Here is a 22,844-nt window from a genome sequence, read left to right on the forward strand (position 1 = left end):
CACAGAAAACCATACTAATTCAATTATAAATATATTTTATGCTTTTCCTCATTAGCTGTTATGTACATTTTATTGCCATTCTTCAACAAGAAGATAGAACCTACTTTGTCTTCATGATACTAAAGATATGGGTAAAGAAATGTGTTATTTTGCATAACAGTGTTTCCCCCAAAAGTTGTATTCAACTTAAGTATTTTGTCCTGATAGACCTAATAATGATTTACTTTGGAATAAACAAAATTTTGTTTTTCACTGTTATGTGTAAAAATCGACAACAGGTTTTTCTGTCTGCAGCCCATCCCTAAACACTGCAAACTAGGAAGAAAATGAACTTGCTTTCATTGTAACATGGAACATCATCATGCTTTGGAAGAGTTTTCTTTTCTAACTAAAAAAAGATTTTATAACTTTTCTTATTTTAAATTTTATTATTTTTCATGCATATTGAATGATATATGCAATTTACTTTTACATGTGATAGCCTCTTAACCTTGAATGTGATCAATATCATTGAAACTACCTGTGCATACTTCCCTGGTAGCATTCATCTACCTCTTCCCAGAGGTAATCTTAGTGCTGAATTTTGGATAATAATAGTTAGAAACAGTTTAACTACATATGTATGTATCCTGAACATATATTGTATAGAGTTTTCCTGCCTTTATTGAAATTATACTAAGTATTGCATAGTTTTCTGAATCTTACTTTTTTAAGTTTTTAATTTTAATTCCAGTATGGTTAACATACAGTGTTATATTAGTTTCAGGTGTATGAGATAGGGATTCACTATTTCTATACGTTACTCAGTGCTCATCATGAGAAGAGTACTCTTTAATCCCCATTACCTATTTCACCCATCCCTCCATCCATTTCTCCTCTGGTAATCCATCAGTTTGTTCCTAAAGTTGAGTCTGTTTCTTGGTTTCTTTCTCTTTTTTCCTTTGCTCATTTCTTTTGTTTCTTAAATCCCACATATGAGTGAAATTATATGGTATTTGTCTTTCTCTGCCTTATTTCACTTAGCATTATACTCTCTGGATCCATCCATATTGTTGAAAATGGCAAGATTTCTTTCTTCTTCTGGGTGAATAACATTCCATTGTGTATATGTACACACACACGCACACATACACACACACACTACTTCTTTATCCATTCATCTGTTGATGGACACTTGGGCTGCTTCCATAATTTGGCTATTGTAAATAATGCTGCAATAAACATAGGGTGCATGTATCCCTTTGTTTTAGCGTTTTTGTATTTTGGGGGTAAATACCCAGTAGTGTGATTACTGGATTATAGGGTAGTTCTATTTTTTAACATTTTGAGGAAAACATTTTGTTTCCCATAGTGGCTGCACAAGTTTGCATTCCCACCAACAATGCATGAGGATTCCCATTTTACCACATCCTCACCAACACTTTTTGTTTTTGTGTTTCTGATTTTAGCCATTCTGACAGGTGCGAGGTGGCATATCATTGTGGTTTTGACTTCTATTTCTCTGATGTTGAGTGATGTTGAGCATCGTTTCATGTGTCTGTTAGTCATGTGGATATTTTCTTTGGAAAAATGTCTATACATGTCTTCTGCCCATGTTGTAACTGGGCTATTTGTTTTTTTGGGTGTTGAGTTTGGTAAGTTCTTTATAGATTTTGCATACTAACCCTTTGTCAGGTATGTAATTTTCAAGTATCTTCTCCCATTCCATAGGTTGCCTTTTAGTTTTGTTGATTGTTTTCTTTAAAATCCCAATAGTTCGTGTTTGCTTTTGTTTCCCCTGCCCTTGGTGACATGTCTAGTAAGGAGTTGTTGTGGCCGAGGTCAAAGAGGTTAGTTACTTCCTGTGTGTCCTCTACGATTTTGATGGTTTTCTGTCTCACATTATGTCTTTCATCCATTTTGAATTTAGTTTTGTGCATGGTGTAAGAAAGTGGTCCAGCTTCATTTTTCTGCATGTTGCAGTCAAGTTTCCCCAACACCATTTGTTGAAGACACTGTCCTTTTTCCATTAGATATTCTTTCCTGCTTTGTTGAAGATTTAGTTGACCATACAGTTGTGGGTCCATTTCTGGGTTTTTCATTCTGTTACATTGATATATGTGTCTATTTTTGTGACAGTACCATATTGTCTTGATGACTACGGCTTTATAATATAGCTTGAATTCTGGAATTGTGATGCCTCCAGGTTTCTTTTTCTTTTTCAGGATTGTTTTGGCTCCTTGGGATCTTTTGTGGTTCCATAGAAATTTTAAGATTATTTGTTCTAACTCTGCAAAAAATGCTGGTGGCGCTTTGATAAGGGTTGCATTAAATATGTAGATTGCGTTGGGTAGTATAGACATTTTAACAAATTGTTCTTCCAGTCCATGACCCTGGAATGCTTTTCTACTTTTTTTTGTGTCCTCTTCGATTTATTTCATCAGAGTTCTATAATTTTCAGAGTATAGGTTTTTTTTAATGTTTATTTATTTTGAGAGAGAGAAAGAGAGAGAGAGAGACAGAGAGAGAGACAGAGAGAGAGAGACAGAGAGAGAGAGAAGGCACTGGGGAGGGGATAGACAGAATCCCAAATAGGCTCCGTGTTGTCAGCACAGAGCCCAATGTGGGGGGAAGAAAAGCTCTCACTTTGAGTATGATTTAACCTGGGTTTTTCACATATGGCCTTTATTATGTTGAGATATGTTCCCTCTAAACCTACTTTATTGGGGGTTCTTATCATGAATGGATATTGTACTTTATCAAATGCTTTTTCTGCATCTATGGAAATGGTCATATGATTTTTATCTTCTCTACTGTTGATGTGATGTATCATATTAATTGATTTGTGAATATTGAACCAGTCTTGCAACCCAAGAATAAATACCACTTGGTCATGGTGAATGACTTTTTAAAATGTATTGTGGATTTGGCTTGCTAATATTTTGTTGAAGATTTTTGCATCTATGTTCATCAGCCACATTGGCCTATAGTTCTCTTTTTTTTGTCTTTATCTGGTTTTGGTATGTCTTTATCTGGTTTTGGTATGCTGGCCCCATAGAACGAATTTGGAAATTTTCCTTTGTCTTCTATTTTTTGTAATAGTTTAAGAATAATAGGTATTAACTCTTCTTTAAATGTTTGGTAGGAAAAAAATAAGTGTTTGGTAGAATTTGCCTGTGAAGTCATCTGGTTCTGGACTTTTGATTGTTGGGAGTTTTTTGATTACTGATTCAATTTCATTGCTGGTAATTGGTCTGTTCAAATTTTCTATTTCTTCCTGATTCAGTTTTGGGAGGTATTTTTTCATAGGAATGTATCCATTACTTTTATATTCTCTATAACCCTATGTATTTCTGTGGGGTTGGTTGTTACTTATCCTCTTTGATTTCTGGTTTTGTTTGAGTTGTCTCTCTCCCCCATCCCCCCTTTTTTTGATGAGTGTGGTTAAATGTTTATCAATTCGAAGAATATGCTCCTGGTTTTATTGATATTCTATTTTTTAAATACAAATACACACACACAGAGAGAGGAAAGTATGGCCCATTCAAAGAAACAAAATAAAACAGCAGAAATTGTCCCTATAAAGCTCTGATGACTGGACAAGGACTTTAGCACACCATCTTAGAGATGTTCAAACAAGTAAAGGAAGGTATGGCAAAGCTCAAGGAAAGGAAGCTAAGGAAAGAGTCAAGGCCAAATATCAAAAAAGAGACATAAAACTTCCATATCAATAAACCTCAGTAAAGAAATAGTATTTTTGGGGGGAGCCTGGTGGCTCAGACAGTTAAGCACCTGGCTCTTGGTTTGTCCCTGGTCATGACCACACAATTTTGTGAGTTCAAGCCCCAGGTCTTCTTGGGATTCTGTCTCTCTGCTCCTTCCCCTGTCATGGGGCTCTATCTTTCTCAAACTAAATAAATAAACATAAAAAAAAAGTAATACACTTTTCAAATCATGTGTAGAGAGTTTCAAAGGACCTGACATTGTTATATAAAAGGCATCTGAATATCCAGTTTCAAATATTTCTAGATTTAGTTTCTATGGTTTTTTTTCTTATATTACTTTGTAATTGTCTCTTTCAAATTATATATCCATACCATCTATCTCTTATTCTTTTTAAGAAATATTCTCTTCTTTGGGGCAAAACTTCTCAGTTGGAATTTTATATGTGGGTTTTACCTCCTCTGAGTTAAATGGAAACTTTTAACATTGATTACCAATAATCTTGTGCCATTCTTATTAAGTATGTCTTTTTTATACAAAGACTTAAGATTTTACTTCACTCCAGTGTCTTCTTCAGCTTGAGAATTTCAAATATATACTGATGAATTGAAAATAACAAATTGTTGGGGTGACTAGGTGGCTCAGTTAGTTGAGTGTCTGACTCTTGATTTCAGCTCAGGTCATGATCCCAGGTTGTGGGATTGAGCCCTGCCTTGGGTTCTGTACTGAGCATGGAACCTGCTTAGGATTCTCTCTCTCCCTATGCCCCTCTCCCTTACTCTACAATAAAAAAGGGGCACCTGGGTGGTTCAGTTGGTTGAGTGACTCTTGACATTGGCTCAGGTCATGGTCTCATGGTTCATGGATTCAGGCCCCACACTGAGCTCTGAACTGATAGTGAGGAAGCCTGCTTGGGATTCTCTATGCCCCTCCACTGCTCATGCTCACTCATGTGCTCTCTCTTTCCAAATAAATAAATAAACTTAAAAGAAATCAAATTAAATTAAAAATATAAAGAATTCTTGTTCATGCAATCTTGTATTTTTGGTATTAATAAGTGACGTGTTCCTTGCTTTTAGATTGCTGTTTTTTTCTACTTAATTCTCCTGAAGTGATTGGCTAGAAGCCTCTGAAAACATGGATCATGTAAAAGGTCTCAGTTCTCTAGAGCATGATTCCTCAGTGAGTTTAATTTTGAACAAGCAGCCTTGGGGACAAAATGTTTTAACAACTCCACGAAGTAATTTGTTGCTCATTGTTGATTAAGTGCCCAGTCATATCTTTCCTTACCTGGGAGAATATTTCTCTTTGGGGGGTAATGTTGCTGTCAAGATGTAAAAAAAAAGCCATTACTTTACTGGGCATGGGCCATATTAAACCAGTCATGCGAATGCTTTCAGAAATATTCCAAAGAATCCAAAACATCCACTGCATTATGGACTAAAAATGCTATTAAAGGTTGATTCAATTAATTTGGTCAGTTAAACATAATGATGTTTTACATTTAATTTTTGGTAGATAATCTCAATGGCGGCTTTCAAATTCAATGATTCATCAATCATATCAACTATACATTCTTGAAGCCAACTCTGTATAATCCCATAATCCAAACTATTAAATGTCTGTGAAAGTTGAAGAAGATGGTCATGCTTTGTGCAGGCAGAGAAAGAGAAATCCTTATGTGACAAAGCATTTCGATGTCACTAAGTGCACCCTGACATTTTTTCTGTAGTCACATTGGGGTTGATGTGTTGGCAATCCTGACTCATTTTCATGAAACTAAGTGGTCATCTTTCAGGACCAAAGATAGAATTGCAGAAGCCTGGATTTGGAACAAGTGACCAAAGAGAAAAGAGAAAAGAGAAAAGAGAAAACCCAGGTAATGTATATACCTTAAACATATACCTTATACGTATACATATATACCTTATACGAGGGATCCTATAAAATATTTTCCCTTTTATGTCTGGCTTATGGCACTTATCATGGTGTCTTCAATGAGTTTTATCCATGTTGTAGCATGTCTCAGCATTTTTTCCTTTTTAAGGCTGAATAATGTTCCATTATCTATATATACCATAATTTATTTATGCATTCATTAGTTGAAGGACATTTGGACTGTTTCCACTTTTAGGCTACTGTGTAAAATGCTTCTATGAACATTGGTGTGCAAATGACAGTTTGAATCTCTGCTTCCTATTCTCGTGTGTATATACACCAAATAACAGTTTGATATGTAAATTAATATCCCTTTAGTACAAAGGGAAACTCAGAACTTACAGTGTGAAAACTTGAGGTCATAGAAATTTAGTTACTTGTTAGATTCATTGACCTGTATGTGTACCTTATTAGAAAGCAAACTTTAGTGTCTGTGGAAATAGAATTCATGAGTTTTGTTAGATATGAGATGTATAGAATATTAAAGAAAATGCCACTATCTGTTTCTGCCTATGGGTTAATTCCATGGATATTTTCTCATTTTTAGGATCTTAAAAATATTGTGAATAAAATTGACACATTGTATTATTCACCCAGTTGACCTCTTATTTATAAAAATAAGGCCCCTTTGATTAAATTTAGATTTAATGATACAATGCAAAGAGGAGACTGAAATGTTGAGAAAAACAGAGGCAAGGGCATTTGTACACAGTAAAGCAAATGGTAAGGAGAGGACAGCTTCTGTAATTGTGTATGAAAACTCCCCAGTCAGTCCCTCCACCCCTCAGGGAATGCTCCCTTGGGTAGTGGGAGAAGACAGTGGACTTGGGGGAAACTCATCTAACCCTAGTTCTAAGAGATGTGGCACTAAAATTACACAGGGAACCAAATAATGATAAATAATATCCTGAATTTATTTCGTGCTTCTTAATTGTCAGGCAGTTTTTGGATAACTTTATTGGCATTATCATATTTAGTCTTTAAAACCATCATATGTGTTAGAAGCTGTTATGTTTCCTTATGCAGATGATGTTGAGTAATTTGCTCAAGATCGCACAGTTGCTAAGTATAGATTCTGAGGATTAAATTCCAAACCAGAATTTAGAACCTGAGTTCTCATAAAATGCATCCAGGACCACCCCTGCAAAATTATAAAACAAAAGTCACAAAGATTATATATGGGAGAGGCAATCCACCCTCTGTGATTGTTGTTATTCTCTGTTGTCCCCAAAGTCAGCCACATTCAGGTTTTAGAGTAGCATTGTTACCTCACTATGAAGAAACTGACTTGGAAAATGTGTTATTTCTTTAAAGTATATCTTTTTAAAAAATCTGATGAGTGTTTATTGGGACCTCAAAATGTTTGCTGCATAATTTTTATGGTCACTGCTCGATCATTAAAAAATGATCGCTTATGTGGGGAATAGATTTTAGTAATCAGACAGTTAAATAGAAACATATGTTTCTAACCATTGGCTTGCTATTATATTTCTTCTTCTTCTTTTGTTTAATTTATTTTTATTTTTTTATTTTTGAGAGGTAGAGAGGCAAATTGTGAGTTGGGGAGGGGGTGCAGAGAGAGAGAGAGAAGGAGACAAAGAATCTAAAGCAGGCTCCGGGCTCCGAGCTGTCAGCACAGAGCCTGATGCAGGGCTGGAACCCATGAACTATGACCTGAGCTGAAGTCGAACACCCAACTGACTGGGCCACCCAGGTGCCTCGCCATCATGTTTCAAAAGGATCTGGACTGTAGCTCAAAATTTCAGTCTATAATTTCCAATAGCTTGCTGATTTGAGAGTGTTTCCCAGTATTTTACAACTTGCGTGCCATATATGTGGTTTGTTTCTTCTGCCTTATGTTGTGGAATTTGGCATAGTGGAGATCTTCTTAATTTATCTTATTTTAATTCACATTGTGGGACAGTTATTGATTTAAGGTTTTGGAGCACTCCTTAATCATTTATTTGTTCTCATTGAATGTGGTAAGAAATTTGAAGTATCTAACGAATGTTGGAAGCAGATATATTTATTTTTAATAAAATATTGTATAGGTAAAGTATAGAATTTTGTAGCATTCTGAGTCAAATCACCATTTTTCAATAGTCTAGAGTACTAATTATGTTCATAAGCTCATTTAAACAGTCAAATATTCATTGATCCCTTAAAATGCGTAAGGCACACATATGGATTCTGGTGATACCATTATTAAAAAGATATGTGTCTATGTTCACTCTGCTGGCAGATCTAACAGATGTTGGGAGAAAACACAACTATAAACAAATGAGTGCTGTAAGTTCTCAACAGGACAAGGGGTTGGACCCTCCTACTGGAGGCTATCTCTTGAATGCTCAGACAAACCCCATGAATTGTGAGTATTTGTCATTATAAATGCAGACATAGCTTCATAATTGTGCATGAAGATATTTAATTTTGTATGTATGCAATGAACTGCTGGAAGCCCCAAAGATGGAACCCCTTTAAGCAGCTTGTCTCTTCTGATATGTCTTCGGATATATCTTAAAGTTCAGAATCTGGTTTTCTGGAAATATGAAAAGTCTGAGGGGTGAGTCCTGGTACTGATGCTGGGGGACCCTCCAGTCTAACTCCAGGTTAAAAACTCAGGAAATCTGAAATTCCTCTACTTCCAGTTCACTCAGTCCACCCAAATCAAAATTCATCAATTTGCAAGCATATTTCATTCAGCTTATAGTCTTTGCTGAGTGCTATCTGCCTTTTTATGTTTTCTCTTATTTTCTCTCTTCTACATTTTTATTCTCCCTCTGATTTTGAGTACAAATTGGCTTGCTTAGAAGCAGAAAGAATAAAATAATCTCCTTTCCTTCACAAATGATGGTCTACAAATGTACACATTATAATGGAGCACATTTCAAATAATTCTGCTAAAAAAAGTTGCACACAATACATGCAAAATTGGTTGTGGATCATATCTGAAAGGCCCAATGGATAATTCATTTTCCTCAAGTGAGAAAGAATGTCTTATATTCCACACAGACTCAGATAATCAAGAAATAACAATGAACAAAACAGCTGGTGTAATCTACTCATTACTTTAATAATCATATAACCTTTAACACATGAAAATTCACCCTGATTATTAAAAAGATGGTCTACTGTCAAATGCTAGATAACGTTTTCAATAACAAGAATTCAGGAACTCAGGAATCTGGAAAGACTATAACCTTTCCAATAGAAACATGGGTTGGAACATGATTTTCCCAAGATGACTGGGAAAAATCAAATAACATTTTTAGATTTTTAGTATAGAATTATTTCTACTATACCATGATTCTGCCTAAAATATTTATGTTGGCATTCTAAATTGAGCTATGGTTAGCAATAATCAATTCTAAACAGTTTTGGAAAGTAGGAAAAATATCTATGTAGTGCCCATTTACTTAAATTTGTACTACCCACTTTTCTCCCCAATAACCTAGGTTGTAGTAAATGTCCATTCAGTGTGTGTGTGTGTGTGTGTGTGTGTGTGTGTATGTGTGTGTATTTTCAAACAACATGTTGCTCTTATTGTACTTTCTTGGGTGGGAAGAATTTAATATATTGATCTCAGTTGGTTTCTTACATGTTTAAAATTCAGCTAAAATAAATTTTATAAACATTTTATTTTATTATTAAAAATTTTTTATGTTTATTTTTGAGAGAGAGAGCCGGGCGGGGAGGGAGGGCAGAGAGAGAAGGAGACACAGACTCCGAAACAGGCTCTAGGCTCCGAGCTGTCAGCACAAAGCCCTGTGAGTGGCTCGAACCTATGAACCTGAGCCACAGTCAGACACTCAACAAACTGAGCCACCCAGGCGCCTCTTATAAGCATTTTAAAGGGCACTTATGCTATGTCTGGTTCTTTCATTGCTTCAGGTGACTTATTTTTTCAGTATTTGGAGCTCATAGTGAAGTAACTCAGAAAAGCAGTTATCTAAATGTCAGGTTATCAATTTATGCTCCACGTACTAGGTATTACATTGTAAGTAAGCTATTAGAGATGAGATTGTTTTCATGGTGAACCTCAGAAGGCCAAAAAGAATTCAGGAAAAAAAAAGAAATGACATATAATGTCAAAAAGTGCAGTCCTTGTGAATTTCTAGAGAAAGCTTCTTCCTTGTTTGGTAGATCATGTCACAGATAGGCCCACTCACATGTACCTCCCAGGTAGAAAACTGGTCTCCTCATTGTAGTTGATGCAAGGAACTTGTGGGTGGAGATTCTAAACTCTCATTTTCTAGAAAGTCACCCTGTGTGAGACCCTTTGGGGCAAACATTGTTGAGTCAACAATGTTATGTCAACACTTAGTTTGTTGACATACAGCTTGTGATCCTCTCAAATTCATTTTGGCCATTTTGTTTGCAGCCTCTGAGGCCTGAGTTCAATGCCTTCAGAAGAACGTATGGAAAATAGAAACAATGTGACAGAGTTTGTCCTCCTGGGGCTCACACAGGACTCTGAGGGGCAAAAAGTTCTCTTTGTCCCATTCTTACTCATCTATATTGTGACAATAGTGGGCAATCTGCTTATCATGGTGACCATCATGGCCAGTCCGTCACTGGGTTCTCCCATGTACTTTTTCCTGGCTTATTTATCATTTATAGATGCTATCTATTCTACTGTCATTGCTCCCAAGATGATTGTAGACTTGCTCTATGAGAAGAAGACTATTTCCTTCCAGGCTTGCATGACTCAAGTCTTTCTGGATCACTTACTTGCTGGTGCTGAAGTCATTCTTCTGGTGGTGATGGCCTATGACCGATATGTAGCCATCTGTAAACCACTTCATTATCTAATCATCATGAATAGGAGGGTATGTGTTCTTATGCTGCTGGTGGCCTGGACTGGAGGCTTTCTGCACTCGTTGGTTCAATTCTTCTTTATTTATCAGCTCCCTTTCTGTGGCCCCAATGTCATTGACAACTTCTTGTGTGATATGTATCCCTTATTGAAACTTGCTTGCACCAATACTTCCCTCATTGGGATTTCTATGATAGCTAATGGAGGAGCCATTTGCACTGTCATCTTCTTCATTCTCCTAGTTTCCTATGCAGTCATATTACGCTCTCTTAAGACTCATGGCTTGGAAGAGAAACGCAAAGCCTTCTACACCTGTGCATCCCATATAACTGTGGTCATTTTATTCTTTGTTCCCTGTATCTTCCTGTATGCAAGGGCTAATTCTACCTTTCCTATTGATAAATTCATGACTGTGGTTTTAACATTCATAACCCCCATGCTGAACCCTTTAATCTATACCCTGAGAAATAAAGAAATAAAAAATGCCATGAGGAAGCTTTGGAGTAAAAATCTGACCTTTGCTGGAGGAAGGTTGCACTGCTCGTGCAGAACATGATATTCATTCTTTCACAGAATCAAGGACTCCTTTCACTATCAGTGATTACATTTTAAAAATCATCTCCTTTGCATTATTTAGCCTATTTATTCTGAAACAGGTCTATAAATTAATCTTTATCTAAATGGGGTATGTTATAGCCCTTAGAGAGCAAGAGAATTGTGTCAATTTAATCCCTGATATATGTAATCAAACTGTGTTAAGATTCTTTAGTGGGAAACAATTTTTGGTTTTATTTCAAGTTCTTGTTTGTGGGGTATGGCACCTCCATGGTATGTAAAAATATTATCTAGTAGAAAATTTAAAATTAAAAATTCATCTTGTTAAAAAATAAAACCTAACAGTTTCACCTAACAGCAAAAATAAATATCCTGGTCAAATTAATTAATTTCACAGCACATGTTCACAGCTGAGGATAGACCCATAAGTAGTGAACTTTGTTAGGTGTATACTGTGGTGGTAGCATATGGTTGATTTTGTATATTCTAATTAAGTTTTGGACAGAAAAATTAAATTGTTCAACCCATTCTGTACATCAAGATCAAATGGCTTCTTCCAGTAGTTACAATATATGTATAAGTGACTCGACTCATATTATGATAGAGCCTCAAATGTTGCCTACATTAAATTATACTCTCTGGGTACCTTTTTAAAAAATTGGCAATAAATGTAAAACATTTTGGGACTAGATTGTTTTGTTTACATATGAATGACTTTCTGATTCTCTGTAAACTTTGTGTTCTTGACTTAAGTGGTAAATCAAAGGTGTCTTCTCTGTTTACAATTGCTCTGTAGAAGTTTTGGAGGTCTATTACTGTAATACAAAGACCATTTTTTAAGGTTCTGGCATTATGCATTACCTTGTTGAGAAGTCAATTCACAACACAGATTGGATATGATATTGGTATTGTTTTTGCCCTCATCCTTCTTTCAGTTTGTAATTCGATCTGGTTAGTGTACTTAGCAATATTAACGCTCCCATTTCTTTTATATGTATTGAATAAATGCCAGCCATGAAGGTTCATTTATTATTCAATGAAGTAAATAAAAATTAATCTAGATCTTTTCTTCAGAAAGAAATTCAACACAGTGGATTAAATAGTAAAAATTTATCAGAACTGTAGGAGATGACACCGGGGTCCTGGCATGAACTAAGTTGGGATCAAGGTCTCACCACCTCTGCTGTGGTGCAGAGGTGCAGAAACCGGACTCAGGATGAATGTTCTGTGCATATGCTTCTCAAAGTCCTTTCCTGTCCTGATTTGATAAATATAATTTTCAAAAAAATTTAAAGTTTTGCTTCTTACATTTATATCTCTAACCTATATAGGATATAAATTTTCAGGTATGGTGCGAGGTGGGAATATACTTTCCTTTTTATAGTAGATTAACTTCTCCCAGCACATTTATTGAATAACCATTGCATTTCCCACTACCCTGCAACACCTCCACTTTCATATAGAAAATATCTATATATCTATTCTTCTATTTATTAGCTTTCCAAAGTGTTCAATTTGTTGATCCATGAACAATAATACAGTGTCTAAATTACTGCAGTGTTTCACATAGTATCGAAGTCTAAAAGATCGCTCCCAAATACCAGCAATCACTTTATCATTTCGGATGGTTTTGGTGGGTCAGAAATTTGGGAGTGGTTCACAGTGGTATTTCTGGGTCAGGGCCTCTCATGAGGTTGCAGGCAGAAATTGGCTGAGCCTGAGGTCATTCTGAAAAGCTTCTTCACTCACATGCCTTGTACTAGGCTTGCAAGTCTTGAACAGTGAGGGCTGGAAGAACTAGTACTCCTTGAGATCATAAGGGTGGGGCCCTAATCTGATGCAACTGGTATCCTAATAAGGAGAGGAAGGGACATTAGAGTTCTCTCTCTCACTCGTGTGCACAGAAGAAAGGCCATGTGAGGACAGTGTGAGAAGGTGGCCCATCTGCAAACCCGGAAAAGAGGCCTCACCGGAAGCCAACCGTGTTGCCACCTTGATATCGGGCTTCCAGCCTCCAGAACTGTGGGAATATCAAGGTCTGTTTAAGCCTCCCAGTCTGCAGGATTTTGCTGTGACAGCCCAAGCAGACTGATATGATGATGGCGGTGGTGACGATGATGATGATGATGATGATAAATAATCTAGATTTGGTGAATAAAGTCCTGAACTGAATCACCAAAATTCAGTTCAGGAAGATAATAGCTTCTCATCGAATCTTGAGATGAGAATAATTTCCTAAGCCAGAACTTCTTGAATGAAGGAATCATCACATATCCTTGAATAAATACCCTGTGATATCACCACAGATAGGGGGTGTATATCTTCATCCTAACCTTTCTCTAAGGCATCTGACATCATTTGGCAGGGTAACTATGCTCTGAAAAGAGAGAAATACTCAAACATTTCTGGAGATGCCATAAATATGTTGCAAACTAATGCTCATTCCTGGGTGGCAGAATGCCACTGTGGGCCAGTGGTCAGAAAGCAGACCGAAGGTGAAAGAATATTGTCCCAAAGCGATCACAGTGGGCCAGTTCTGTGGAGAAAGTTAGACTACTTATATTCTAAGGAATACATTTCCATTTTGGGTCCCTGATCTCTGGTGTTTAGTTTCATGGAATGATAGGCTGAGTAGAAGTATTTAGAACTAATCTTCCTTTTCAAAACAGTAAGTAAAAAAAATTATCATATCCTTGGGCTACCAAAGAGATTTGATTTATTCAGGGAGTGAGTCTTACCACATTCCCACTGAATTTACTAGTTCGGCTTGGAATAAAATGGAGAGACAGGGTAACTGTGTGGAAAATGGAATCTTAAAATAAATCTGAAATAAATTAGGCAAGCAAAACAATGTATTTTGTTTGAATTATCCTTTAGCAAGTGAAAATATCAGCTATTCCATGCAGGAAAAAGATAAGTAGGTTGGGATATAAGAAACCTAAATTTGTACCCTTAGTTTGTCACCATCAGACTTAAATTTTTTCCTCATCACCATCTGAATGTGTAATTTCAGGAATGTTTCTTTCCTTCCCTGGGCCTCAGTTTCTTCATATGAAAAATAAAAAGAATGAATTAGATACTCTTCAATAATTCATTCAGTTCCCAATGTCTATGATTAATGATTGATTAATCAAATTCTGGCCTCCATGTACTTGACTTTTTGGGAAACTCCCATAGTAGACTATCAAACCCAAGACTAGTATTCTTCTTACAGTCAAAAATGGTACAACAATTTTTGGGACTTTTGATTTTGGAGAGCTTGTAAATCAGGCAGATAACACTGTGGAACTGAAATAGCAGAAACTGACTTTTGGTTCTACTGCTTACTAGTTACACCATCCTGGAAAAATGAAAGAAATTATTCTAAATGTTAGGTTTTCCATCTATAAGTTCAGAGTAATGTACTCATCTTCTAGGGTTATTTTGAAATTAAATATGAGAGAGGATTGTAAACAGTAAATGCTTGATGTATGATACTACCTTTTTTTTTTTATTAAAAATTTTTTTTTTCAACATTTATTTATTTTTGGGACAGAGAGAGACAGAGCATGAACGGGGGAGGGGCACAGAGAGAGGGAGACACAGAATCGGAAGCAGGCTCCAGGCTCTGAGCCATCAGCCCAGAGCCCCACGCGGGGCTCGAACTCACGGACCGCGAGATCGTGACCTGGCTGAAGTCGGACGCTTAACCGACTGCGCCACCCAGGCGCCCCTGATACTACCTTTTAATAGCAAATTTAGGTCAAATTAGAAATGGACAGAGACCATAATATGTTATTAACTGACCAGACAAAATATAGAAGTAATGATAATTCTAAATTCTCCAAAGAGAGGAGATGGACAATTCTCAGAGGAAGAAGTTGACGTATTTCAAATTCTCAAGTGTGTTTTGAATCTATTTGTTAATGTCTCCACAACCTAGGATGAGAAACAGTCTCTTCTTAAAGCCTTTGTTGAAAGATGAATGTTAAAGAAGATTCATGCTAAGTACCTTGGTAAGATTTTACATGGGAGGTAATGTGGGGCCATGGTCAAGATCAAGACTTGAGGCCAGACAGACTTGAATTATATCTTTAGGTCTGTCCCTCACTAACTATATATCCTGGAACACAAGGTTTTCCTTCTCCATGTCTCAATTTTCCTATCTGTAAAATAGAAGGAAGAACCTTTCAACCACATATCGCTCTTTCTAAAAAGTATTCAGTGAGGTATTTTACATTTTTTTTTGCATAATGTATAGCATATGTGAAACAGTCAATACTAATTTTTGATCATTACTTGTAATAATAATGGTTAACTTTCATGCAGAACTTTATAATTACCAAATAATTCACACTCTTAAGAGGAAAGTAAGCTTAATTCTTTAGTCCTTAATTATCTCAGAACTGTAATATTTCTGCCACCACAAAAATAAAAAAGGAGGTGAGAAAGAGCTATTGGAACATTCAAAATGGTACTAAAATTTATTTAAAAAGTCTTTTCTAAAAGTAGAGTAACATATAATCATGCTAAAAAAATATAAAATACAGAGAGGTGAAAAATGAAAAAAATGTTAGTTTCAGCATTACAAAAACCCTATAAAATAATACTGTTTTTGCTTTGTTTACTTTCTGTATTTTTCATGCATAATTTTTCATAGTTATCCCTATACTTTTCCAACACAAACATAACATTTAACAATATAGTAACTGAGACTTTTTCTATGAATTAAAAGATTTTGGATAAATGTTTCTTTAATTCCTGAAAGCAAAAAGGGGTGTCTTATTTAAATGCACTGAAATGACTTTTAGCGTTTATTAATTGATTGTGTAGCAGACCTTTCCTTTCTTGACTCGTATGTAGTTCGGCTCTTAATGAGGGAGAACACTGCTGGGAGGGACACCCTTGGTTGTTTCCTATGTGTTATTATATAGGAGAGGCTAGTGAAAACATCATGGCTAATGGTTGAAGATGTCGTTTCTGGTATCACATTTGAAAGCAATCAAAGCAAAGGCTTTCTTTTTGAGAGTTGAGATGATCGTATTTGATAAAGTGTAGCAGATAACTGGAGCCTCACTGCTTCCAAATTTTTAATCTCTCTCTTTTTTAAATGTTTATTTATTTATTTTGAGGTGGGGAAGTGGCAGAGAGGGAGGGAGAGCAAGAATCCTGAGCAGACTCTGCACTGTCAGTGCAGAGCCCCATGTGGGGCTTGAACCCACCGACTGTGAGATCATGACCTGAGCTGAATTCAAGATTCAGACGCTTAACTGACTGAGCCACCCAGGCACCCCTTTAATCTCTTTATGCAAGAAATAGCAGTCCCTTGCTTCCTGAAGTGATGGGAAACTGAGGTGGTTCTTTCAAGAGCAAGCATTTGGAATTCTATTCCCTACTTTAAGTATTCACTTAATCTTCAGAGCAAAATGTTAAAGCGTCTAACTCAGTGTACTAGTCACGAGGTGTGATCCAATGCTCCATCTTCCTGGGCATTCACACTTGGTTATGGGGCACGTCACACACTTTGAAGTGCGCATCTCTGATACTTTTAACATTTTCCCTCTTTTTCCTTAGAATATTGACTGTCCATATCATAGATGAGGAGTTCTTTCAGAGAAGGCCCCTGTCTGCATCTCTCTTTGTAGCCCCTTCCAGCCCCTTTGCACATATTAGGGGCCGGATATATATATAGTTACTGAATTAACATGTAAATCAATGAAAGTTTGGACAGTAAACCAATGAATTAACGGATGAATGAATGAATCATGGGTTCTGAGAAATAAGGGACTGATTTTCATAAAACTAAAAAATGGATTTGATCTAGTTGTGACAATACCACAACTATATCTTATTCGATAGCTTCTCTATTAATTCTCTACAATTTTTAGATGATATAATTACAAAGGTAAGCCAAAGACCCAAACAACCATGTTTGCAAAAGATAAAACATTGGAGTTTTTAAAGACTGGATTCTCTGTCTTTGGCTCACACAGACTTAAACAGAAAAAAATTGCTTCCTTTTCTCATCTATAGTGATAACACCTGTTAATAGGCCTATCTTTTTCTTTTTTTTTTTTTTAATGTTTATTGATTTCTGAGAGAGAGAGAGAGAGAGAGAGAGAGAGAGAGAGAGCGCCAGCAGGGGAGATGCAGGGGGCGGGGGGGAGACACAGAATCCAAAGTAGGCTCCAGGCTCTGAGCTGTCAGCACAGAGCCGGACGTGGGGCTTGAACCCACAAGCTGTGAGATCATGACTTGAGCTGAAGTCTGACGCTCAACCGACTGAGCCACCCAGGTGCCCCTAGGCCTTTATTTTTCAATCTGGGAGCTGAAAAAAAGGAGCCTGGTTAGGCTCCTACAGTATAGGCATCCTGGTTTTCATATTTTCACCTGCAGCATTGATTCGCATTCCTTGACCTTCTTGGTAGCTATGCCTCTACTAGATTATTCTCACTAGTCCTTTTTCAGAAGGCACTGAAGCAGTGCTTTCTGGGATTTTAAGGGGAGAAACATTTGCTTGAGTATACACCATTACAGGTTAAAAGATCACTCTAGGGAAATGAAATCTGGAGATTCAAAAAGGAATGGAGAGTAGTGGATAGGTAGAGATCTTTTTTTATTTTGTGGGGCAGGGAGGATGCTGAGCAAAAAGGTAGGAAAAAAGAATTTGAAGGGGAGAGTATCAGTGAATAACACTTGCAAGAAATCTATTTATTTCTGTTGAAATATTTTTGACATTCATTTTAAAACTGTAATCATGTGTAACAAACACTGTCTTTATCCGCCGAAGGCCAAGACTAACAAATCTACTGTGGAGTGCATGTGTGAAATAGCTTACAAGCAATCACTTTGGTAAAGAAGAGAAAAGGACTCGTGCTAGGTGGTTAAAAACCATGCAGATAAATGACTGACAACCACTCTTATTCTTTTTGAGTAATTCATTGCTTTAGGTGTTATAGATATGGCCTCATAGAAAGAACACTATAATATTAATAGTCGTAGTCCAGCGTCATCCTTTGTGTCTCCTTTATGCCAGTTACTGGGATAGTAGCTGTTCTGCTCTCACAGATATCCTTTGAGCCAAGTATGTTCATTTTACAGTAAATAGTGAAGAGTTCCAGGGGTTAAATGCACTTTATGGAATTACCTTTGCTTGTTTATTTCAGCGTCACAACCCTTTGACTTACATTGAACAGCTTCCTTACCCTTTCTATATCTTAAATATTTCATCTGTTAAATGAGGATGATAGCAGTGTCTGACTTCATTGTTGAATTAAAGATTAAATGTGTCTGGTACTTGATAAACAGTCAGGAAATCATTGGCTGTGTTAGTAGTGACTTCTAGACATGAAATTGTCTCAGTAAATGACAACACTGTCTTTAGATGTTGTTGTCCAAAAATTTTTGGAGTAATTTTTACTCTTTTCTCTCTTTACGTCTATGTTAAGGCCATCCAGAAATTCTATTGTATCTACCTTCATAATATATTCACCTCTACTATTACCATACTGGTCCAAACCATCATTGCTTTTCAGCTGGATGGTTGTAGTAACCTCCCAACGAGTCTGCTTCTACTCTTGTTCTTCTCTGACCCATTCTGAGTCAGAATAATCCTTTTAGAATGATCTGCAAGGCCCTACAAGATCTGTCATCAGCCAGTCTTTATTCATTCCTATCCTGTTACACTGCCTCCTTTGATCAACAGTATCAACCATGCTCCCTCCTCAGGGACTTTTCACTTGCTGGTCTCTCTATATGGAAACTTCTCTCCTTGGGTATCATTGCAGGTCCTTCCCCATTCGTTCAAGTTTGGCTTATGCAATCCCTTCCAAAAGAAGCCTTCTCTCACTGCCTTGGAGAAAATCATATACAGGGACCATGTATCATTTACCCTACTTTATTTTTCTCATAGCAATTATTGTAACTTGACATAATGTATAGTTCTTTTTTTTATTTGCTATTTTCTCTCTCTACTTACTAGACTATAAGCTGCATGAAAGAGGAAATTTTATCTCTTATTTTTACTGTTAAAGCTCCACTTCTGAGAGTGTTAGTATTTTGAAACGAACTTATACATGAATGACTCAATAGACCATAAAATTATATTTCATTGTGTAATCCTTCCCCTATACACACACACACACACACACACACACCAGAGCCAAATTGATGTAATTTGTTCAGCAGCTTGGTTTCGCTGTGTTTGATAAGGGTACTTACATTAGCCAAGTCTGGGTGGGAATAGAATTAGGGGGTTAATAAAAAATAATTTAATAACATATTTTGATTCAATTTGTCTTCAAAGCAAGTTTTTTAAAAAAATTAGTGCTTATTTATTTTTGAGAGAGAGAGAGAGAGAGAGAGAGAGAGAGAGACTGTGAGCGGGGGAGGGGCAGAGAGAGAGGGAGACACAGAATCTGAAGCAGGCCCTAGGCTCTGAGCTGTCAGCACAGAGCCCTACACGGGGCCCAAACTCACGAACTGTGAGATCACGACCTGAGCTGAAGTCAGATGCTTAACTGACTGACTGAGCCACCCAGGTGCCCCTCTTCAAAGCAAGTTTTAAAGAAGACTTTTACAAATTGATTAAATAGAAGGAGATCCTCAAACTAAAACAGAAAAACCCATGGTGAAATAACACAGAGGTTAAGAATATCTGGATTTTTATGAGTCTTTTAGCTTATCGCTCCTAAATATAATGGTCCCTATTCTCAGATCAAAAAGCAAGAGAATTTTTTAGAAAGTGAAACCATGACTCTTACACAAAATGAACACATGAAAAAGATTTTACTTAATCATTAATTTATGAGAGAACTGGTAAGATTATAATCACCCGAAAGAAGAATCCAAAATATTACCCTTACATTATTCAATCAGGGATGTGTAATGCATCTACAAATAAATGCAGAACTGACTTTATCTATAATGGCCAGGGAAGTCAATCAACCTTTCACCAAACAATATTTGCATTTCTATGGGCCAGAGTTATTAGCATTATTATCAGTTTTATAAATGTTATGAGTTATAAAATAGCTCAAAGCAGTAAAAGGCATAAATCCTATATAATCCCAAAGAGAGTGCTGCAGATAACACAAACTTCCACTGAAGATGCCCAATAATCTTTATGCTACATTTCTGCCTTATACTATATATATATATATATATATATATAGTCTTTCCAGGGGAATTCTACCAAACATTTATTTATTTATTTAGTTAGTTAGTTAGTTATAAAAATGAAATTTATTGTTAAATTGGTTTCCATACAACACCCAGTGCTCATCCCAACATGTGCCCTCCTCAATACCCATCACCTACCCTCCCCTCCTCCCACCCCCCATCAACCCTCAGTTTGTTCTGACAAAAGTTAATTTAATTTAGCAGCTATACATGAAAAGAAGTACAGATCTTATAAATAAAATAAATTCATATAAAGGGAAAATTATTTTCTCATTTATTTTTATTTTATTTTTTTTACAAAGGAAAGAACACAAATTTTCTGCATCCATTGGAGTCCTGAGATAGCATACTTAAAATGAGAGATTAAAAATAGTTTAATTATGTTTATTTATCAAGGTATAGGTAGGGTTAAGGGAAACCAATAAGCGATGAAAAAGCCATTACCACAATTAGACTTGAGAGAGCAAGGGCGGGGGGCAGGGGGAGTGATCACAGGAACCCAGAGGGTCCATCCCAAAGAGTTCTGCTTCAGTGAGTCACCCAGTGGTTGACAGACCGCTGTCAATCGAACAATACATACCCTGACATCCTTTTCTTCTCACCTGCTTTCTTACATTCAGCTGGTACCACCTATTGGTCAGAAGGTAAGAGATCTGGTTGAAAGAGACCAGGGAAAGCAGCTGCCCAGGGTGGGCACATTGAGAGTGGATCTGAAGGGGTGGAAAGACTACATGTAGTTTGCATTCCCACCATGTACTGCATTATTTTTTCCTTAGTAAGGGAGTAAACACTTTCATTTTTTGGAGTTAACTGGAAAAAAAGAAAACCCAGAAGAAATAAGTAAAGAGTCTTCCAACTTATTTATTCATTTCATATTTATTGGACACCACAATAAGTCCGACACTGAACCAAGTGAACAAATAAAGGGGTGGACAAGCAGGCAGGTCTACTCCTCTGCCACTTATTTAAAGGGTTTTTAAATGCAAAAGAAGGTGAATTAGACTTAATCTTGCATCAACCATGTGTGGAACCAAACCAACAGTTGTACAGCTTTTTAAAAATATTTAATGAGTTTTTAACATTTCTTACTGGCTGAGAAGCAATCAGGCTTATTATATGGTGACCTTCCTGTGCCTGGATGTCCTCTAGCAAAGACCCAGTGACCAGTTTTTCAGGTGTGGAACAAGATTTTTGCATCCTTGTAAGAGGTTGAATTCACTTCAAAAATTTGCTCTTTTTATAAAATAGAAAAAGCAAGTTTCTTTTCTTTGGCACACCATGAAAAAATAGCTTATGCTATTAAAATGCTTTGGACTTACCTAAAAACCCCACATACAGAGTTCTCATCACCTTGTCTTTGAAAATACTGTCTTTACAGGTTAATTCTCCACTCTTGAATTCATCATCAGCTTTGAAATGAAAGAAGACAGGATGAATGTGACCGAATTCATTCTAATAGGACTTACCCAGAATCCTCAGATGCAGAGAATTCTATTTTTGGTGTTACTTATCATCTACATTGTCACTGTCACAGGCAACCTGCTCATTGTGGTCACTATAATCTGCAGCCAGACTTTGGACTCCCCAATGTATTTCTTCCTGGCATTCTTGTCTTTGATAGATGCATGCTATTCCTCCTCCATAGTCCCTAAAATGTTAGCTGATCTGCTCTCTGATTCAAAATCTGTTTCTTTCAGTGGCTGCATGACACAGCTCTTTGTAGAACATTTCTTAGGAGCTTCAGAGATTGTCCTCCTTGTGGTCATGGCCTATGACCGCTATGTGGCCATCTGTAGACCCCTGCACTACGTGACCATCATGAACCACCACACATGTCGCCTCTTTGTGGGGGTGTGTTGGGCAGTGGGTTTTCTCCACTCCATTGGACAGATTCTAGTTACTTTCTGGCTCCCATTCTGTGGTCCCAACGTCATGGATCACTTCATGTGTGACATTTTCCCCCTGTTACAACTTGCCTGTACTGACACTTTCCTTGTCGGCCTCTTGGTTGTTGCCAATGGTGGAGTAATTTCTGTGATCACCTTTGTGATGTTATTGGTATCCTATGTGGTCATCCTGTGCTCCCTGAAGACTCACAGCTCTGCAGGGAGGAAAAAGGCCCTCTCTACCTGTGGCTCCCACATCACAGTTGTTGTTTTGTTCTTCGTGCCCTGTATTTTTATGTATCTGAGACCAGTAGCTACTTTTCCCATGGATAAAGTCCTAACACTATTCTTTGCTCTTATTACTCCCATGTTAAACCCTGTCATCTACACAGTAAGGAATACAGAAGTAAAAAATGCCATTAGAATGTTATTAAACAGCAATGCCATTTCAGAAAATAAATGACCCACTGCAAAGATGCTATTTATTTCATGATCTTTTACATTTTTATATTTTATTACTTTTAAGACATATCTCTCATGTGGCACAACACCTCTGCAAGCAGGTATTATTATGATTATTCCTATTTTACAGATGAGGGAAAATGAAGTTCAAAAACATTAAATAACCAGCCCGATGTCAGACAGAGCTAGTATGCAGTTCTGCCTTTTTCTAAATCCAAATTTGATGCTCTTCCAACCATTTCAAAGAGTATCAGAAAAAAGGCAGCATTTCATCAGAACTTCTCCTGTTTCGTAACAGACTTAAAAATGTTCCTTTCTAATTACAG

General features: G+C 36.8%; 2 protein-coding genes across 2 annotated transcripts; both read left to right on the forward strand.

Moving 5' to 3' along the window:
- The first annotated feature begins 10,049 nt into the window (after window positions 1-10,049).
- On the forward strand, window positions 10,050-11,012 carry LOC125176706 (olfactory receptor 4A15-like). The gene has a single exon (XM_047878502.1). It carries the CDS (start codon window positions 10,059-10,061, stop codon window positions 11,010-11,012), a length of 954 nt encoding a protein of 317 aa, XP_047734458.1. The 5' UTR covers window positions 10,050-10,058.
- Window positions 11,013-21,586: 10,574 nt separating this feature from the next.
- LOC125176677 (olfactory receptor 140-like) lies at window positions 21,587-22,519 on the forward strand. Its single transcript, XM_047878451.1, has one exon. The coding sequence runs from the start codon at window positions 21,587-21,589 to the stop codon at window positions 22,517-22,519; it is 933 nt and encodes a 310-aa protein (XP_047734407.1).
- Window positions 22,520-22,844: the final 325 nt, after the last annotated feature.

This window comes from Prionailurus viverrinus, chromosome D1 (assembly GCF_022837055.1).
Source record: "Prionailurus viverrinus isolate Anna chromosome D1, UM_Priviv_1.0, whole genome shotgun sequence".
In the NCBI taxonomy this organism is placed as follows: Eukaryota; Metazoa; Chordata; class Mammalia; order Carnivora; family Felidae; genus Prionailurus; species Prionailurus viverrinus.

What these genes read in the sequence shown, in the direction of transcription:
- LOC125176706 (XM_047878502.1), top strand. Translation starts at nt 10,059, where the DNA reads ATGGAAAATAGAAACAATGTGACAGAGTTTGTCCTCCTGGGGCTCACA.
- LOC125176677 (XM_047878451.1), top strand. Translation starts at nt 21,587, where the DNA reads ATGAAAGAAGACAGGATGAATGTGACCGAATTCATTCTAATAGGACTT.